General features: G+C 39.6%; 1 protein-coding gene across 1 annotated transcript in view; it reads left to right on the top strand.

The window, feature by feature from the left end:
- slc37a4a (solute carrier family 37 member 4a) overlaps nt 1–4,872 on the top strand; it is a 9,444-nt gene that overhangs the window by 3,054 nt on the left and 1,518 nt on the right. The window contains exons 3-6 of the mRNA XM_014015041.1: nt 1,305–1,548; nt 2,421–2,579; nt 2,679–2,764; nt 4,379–4,492. Of these exons, the coding sequence (XP_013870495.1) occupies nt 1,305–1,548; nt 2,421–2,579; nt 2,679–2,764; nt 4,379–4,492 (603 nt within the window). The remainder of the gene's footprint in view (nt 1–1,304; nt 1,549–2,420; nt 2,580–2,678; nt 2,765–4,378; nt 4,493–4,872) is intronic.

Here is a 4,872-nt window from a genome sequence, read left to right as displayed (position 1 = left end):
CTTTGTACCCACCTCAAACCGCGCTGTACCCACATATGCCTGCTTTGTACCCACCTCAGCAGATACTATTTTAGAATCTCCCTCTCAAATGCTGTTCACTACTTATTCTCCAATCGTCGTGGAGCAGTGAGAAACTACCTAACTTGGATTGCTGCCGTCCCAAAACGACAAACAAAAAAAAACCTCCCCTCTCCAGAATTTCATAGCATCTCATGCAAACACCACTTTTAAACTGCTCATCTTCATCAGTTTTGCATTACATGGTTATTTATATAAAGTCCATGGTTATGTTGCGTCAGCAGCTAGCAGCAGCAGCTAACTGTGGCACTTCTGGGGCACGTTTGGCTGAAATTAAAAAAAAATGCCAAGAAAGCTGTGTAATGCAAAACTTATTGCAATTTAAAGTTTTAAATAATGACATTTGCATAAATTTTATTGATTTATTTAGAAGGGACAATGCACATTGATTGACATTTCTGTAAACGTGCCAGAGTTAGCCAAAGGCTATTTTTCATCTGTTGTCCCTGGACTTGATAAAAACAACAAAGGTTATACAAAACGAGRTTAAAATTACTCAGCTACATACAATTTGTCAATAATATAATAAAATACAATTAATCATAAAAAAATTAAGAAATTACACACAAATTTTATACAAAGTATAATAATAATTAAAACTAATTTAAACCTTCATCAAGATGGCTAAAACACAAGTGGTCACATAGTGGAATCAGGCGAAGGCAGTTATACAAAATGTTGACAGATCTGTTGTGTTATAATCCAAGCCTTTAGCTGTTTTTTTAAATAGATTATACGTGGTGAGAAGAACTCTGATTGACTGAGGGACAGAGTTCCACTCCTGTGCAGCTGTAAATGAAAAGGCACTTTGACTAAAAGCACTTTTACGGAGAGGAACAACACAATCACTGTAGAATTGATTGAAATTGGAGTTGTTTTAATATAGACACAATCCTGTCTTTGTTATGAATGAAATGGGTAGAAGTCTTTATGGTAGAGATAAAATAGATCATTCTTTAAATAAGATGACTCCTCTTATTGTTTCATAAATGTGTTTTTATTTATTTTTTATCCTAATCAAAGTAATAAGTATTTATCTGTAGGTAAGCTGTGTTTATTCTTGTATAATAGTGTTTTGTATTAATAATAAAAAAAAGCTTATAACTAAAATAAACCTAGTGGGAAAAAAAGAACAAAGTCTAAAATTATACTGAGGCACTTTTACAGTTTGTCTCAAACGTCTGCAAGTATCTGCTCCATCAGCTCTGTGATGGTTGTCTCCTCAGTGGTTTGAGCCCTCTCAGTTCGGGACGTGGTGGTCCGTTCTCTCCTGCAGCATGAACCTGGCCGGCAGCCTGGGCCCCATCATTGCCACGGTTCTGTCTCAGAGCTACAGCTGGAGGACCATCCTGTCCGTCTCCGGGATGATCTGCGTGGCCGTCTCCTTCGTCTGCCTGCTGCTRATCAAGAACGAGCCGAAGGACGTGGGGCTGCCCAGCGTAGAGGCCGCGGCCAAGAAAAGCAAAGGAGGTAAACATTTATCATTTAAAGGGACAATATTATGTGTTTCTCAGGCATACGTTTAAATACTATACTATAATAAAGTATTTATATCACTTTTAGCTGTTATTAAAATGCTGTTTTTATGTTTAAATAGAAAATAAACTTCTTATCACTTCCTCGTCTAAACCCTTGAAATTGGCCTCTTTCTCTTTAGAACCACCTTCCGCTTCTGACTCGCCCATTTCAGTGGGGGGTGGGGGGCTATGATGCAGTTTACTTGGCATCTGAAAATATATTTCCTCAAAYGTATTTTTAATCTGAAAAGAGCTTCACTGAGTGAGAAGTGTGGCAGACAGTTTAAGTTTCACTTTCACTTTCACCCGAGAGCCTGCAGGAGTCATGGGCGGGGTGTGTGGGGAGGGGGGTGGGGGCGCTCTGCCATGAGGAAGCTTGGCTTAAAAACATGCCCCAGGGGCGTTTCTGGTCCCAAAAGGCGTTTCTGGTCCCCACCTGTCGTTTTGCTCCTCAGCATGGCTGCTTAAAAATGCTGCAGGATTTCTCAAACATGCATGAATGAGTCAAAACAAGGCTTTGGGCATGTTTTTTTATGAGAGTATAGCATTATAACATGATCAAAAACTCATAAAAGTTGATTTTACATGATATTGCCCCTTTAAAGACCGATAACATAGAAGTGTTCTCTGTGAGAGATGTGCATGTTGTCATGTAGCATGTGCTGGGACTAAAGGTCAGTCACAGAGTGGACTCTGTCCCTCATGTTTATAGTAATGCTGTGGGGGTTTTAAAGAGAGATTTGATACACAAAGCTTTGMTTTTTCATGTCACTCATGAGGATCTCAGGTTGCAAAGACACAGACGCTGCAAGTGTTTCTGTTCAGGGGCCTCCAGCGACGAAAGCACCCTGTCCGAGTTCCTGCTGTCGCCTTACCTGTGGCTGCTGTCTGCGTCCTACCTGGTGGTGTTCGGGGTGAAGACGGCCTGCACCGACTGGGGCCAGCTGTTCCTCATCCAAGACAAGGGCCAGTCCACACTGATGGGTACTGAAGAGGGATAGAGTAAACACACACACACACACACACACCTCCAGTGTGTGTAGAGGAAATGAGCTACAGTCAATCACCATGTCCTCTTTGTAGGTAGCTCCTATATGAGCGCCCTGGAGGTTGGAGGCCTGCTGGGAAGTCTGGCAGCTGGTTACCTCTCTGACAGAGCAGTGGCCAAAGTAGGTTACACTTATATTTATATTTTATTGTCATTAACAGATTTCTGAGTGTTGATACCTGTATAAGTTTATGGGTTTTCAGTGTTTTTTTTCACTAAATAAAAACAATAACCAAAAAAATGATCCAACACAGCAATCCTGAAAGCAGCTAAAGCACATGATTAGCAGTAAACACGAAGGTGAAGGTAGAGTGTTGAGAATGTGATGCAGGTAACACAAGCAGCAGATCCTCCTAAAGAGTCAAAGAAATGTTTGTTTGATTCAAGTCCAAGCATTTCATGAAGCCATCCCAAACTGAAATCATCCCAAGTTGAGAAATTACTTATTGTAGTTTTGATCAAACCTTGAAAATAAACTTTAGGTTCATTCGCATGCAAAACTGCACGACCTTGAATTAGCAGGGTCAAACTCAGTTACACAAGGGAGACAAATTTTAAAACTTGGTCCAAGCCAAGAGCTGTTTTTATTTATTAAAATATGTTAAACAAGAAATTATTCTTATAAAAATACAAATGATCTTTTTCAAAGTCTATTTTATGTAGCATTTTGAACGTACATGACCTAACAAAGAAAATTATTCCTGATTTTCGTCATTAGCATTCATTTCTTATGCCTTACTCTCTATCAGCAATGTTTTCATTTATTATTTCTTAGAGGTACATTTGATCACAATCCAGCAAATCAAGTCAAAATACAATTATTTGATGAATAAGAAGAGAATACAGATGAAATTTTTTTTTCTCTGGTACTCTTTCCGCACCAAAACCAAAAATGACGGAAAATTTCAAACTTAATTTTCTTGGATTAAAAGTTGACCAGCTCACATGAGAAAAGTGCAATTCATATAGAGAAGCCATAAAACGGTTGCACTTTTAAAGTATTACCTTCAGGACTGGATAAAATGGGAACGAATGACAGATTTGGCCCRCGGGCCTTGAGCTTAATACATTAAGTCAGGGGTTCCCAAAGTTGGAGTCAGGACACCTTTGTGGGTCACGAAACATCAAGCGAGTGTCCCCAGATGATTTCCAGACATCAATTTAAAGGCAAATAATTTTCTATTGGAATATTTAAAGCATAATTATTCCATGAAAGTAGTATCATTGTATGTAGGTTTGTTTATGTTACTATGTCCATGTTGATCATCAATGCCTTAAATGATCCGCTCAGAATAACTCTCAGCTACTACCACACCACATTTTAGCWAGATATCTGTAAAACTGACTGAGTTATAAGCAGTTTTTGGGGTGTGCTAAAGTCCCTTAGCTGGTGCTTTCAGTGATTACTTTCTAAGCATTTCAATAAAATCWGTCCTCCAGTGAGTGGGAGGTATTTTGCTAACAGACGAACACTAAACATAGGCTGTTCGGCGTTGGCTGATGAGCTGAAAAGGCTTCATTTGGTCACTTCATGTGACCCTGTGATGGGCTGGTGAGATGTACAGTTTACCCCAGGTCCTGTTCAATGACTGCTGGATTTACACACACACACACACACACACACACACACACACACACACACACACACACACACACACACACACAATGGGCCTGTTTTACCAGACTCTTCCTGAAGTCAGTAAAACGATCTCATCACGTCCTTGTTTTTGTGCAGCAAGGTACGAGACTCTACGGGAACCCTCGGCACTTCATCCTGATCTGCATGATGGCCGGGATGTTTGTGTCTATGTACCTGTTCAGAGTCACGGTCAGCACAGACAGCTCCAAGGTAAAGCTGAGCCTCCAGAGGTTCACTCTCAGATTTGTTCAGAATTTATTCATAAATTCATTTCATTAAAAAAAACAAAATTTATGTACAGTAAAAAAAATACAAACAACGAAATGAAAGGAAGCAGAGAGAAGAACAAAAATCGTATATCTGCCCCTTTTTTCCTCAATTCAAACAGTAATCTTTAAAGCAGGGGTGGGCAATCCTGGTCCTCGAGGGCCGCAGCCCTACAGGTTTTATGTTTTTCCCTGCTCCAACACACCTGATTCAGACATTGAATTACCTCATCAAAGTTCTGCAGTATGGAGGACCGACACTGACATAACGAGAAAAAAAGTAGAAATATATAAATGGACCAATAAATAAATTCAATTAAAAAT

This window comes from Austrofundulus limnaeus, unplaced genomic scaffold (genome assembly GCF_001266775.1).
Source record: "Austrofundulus limnaeus strain Quisiro unplaced genomic scaffold, Austrofundulus_limnaeus-1.0 Scaffold122, whole genome shotgun sequence".
Classification (NCBI taxonomy): Eukaryota; Metazoa; Chordata; class Actinopteri; order Cyprinodontiformes; family Rivulidae; genus Austrofundulus; species Austrofundulus limnaeus.
This window is presented reverse-complemented; position numbering and strand designations above follow the sequence as displayed.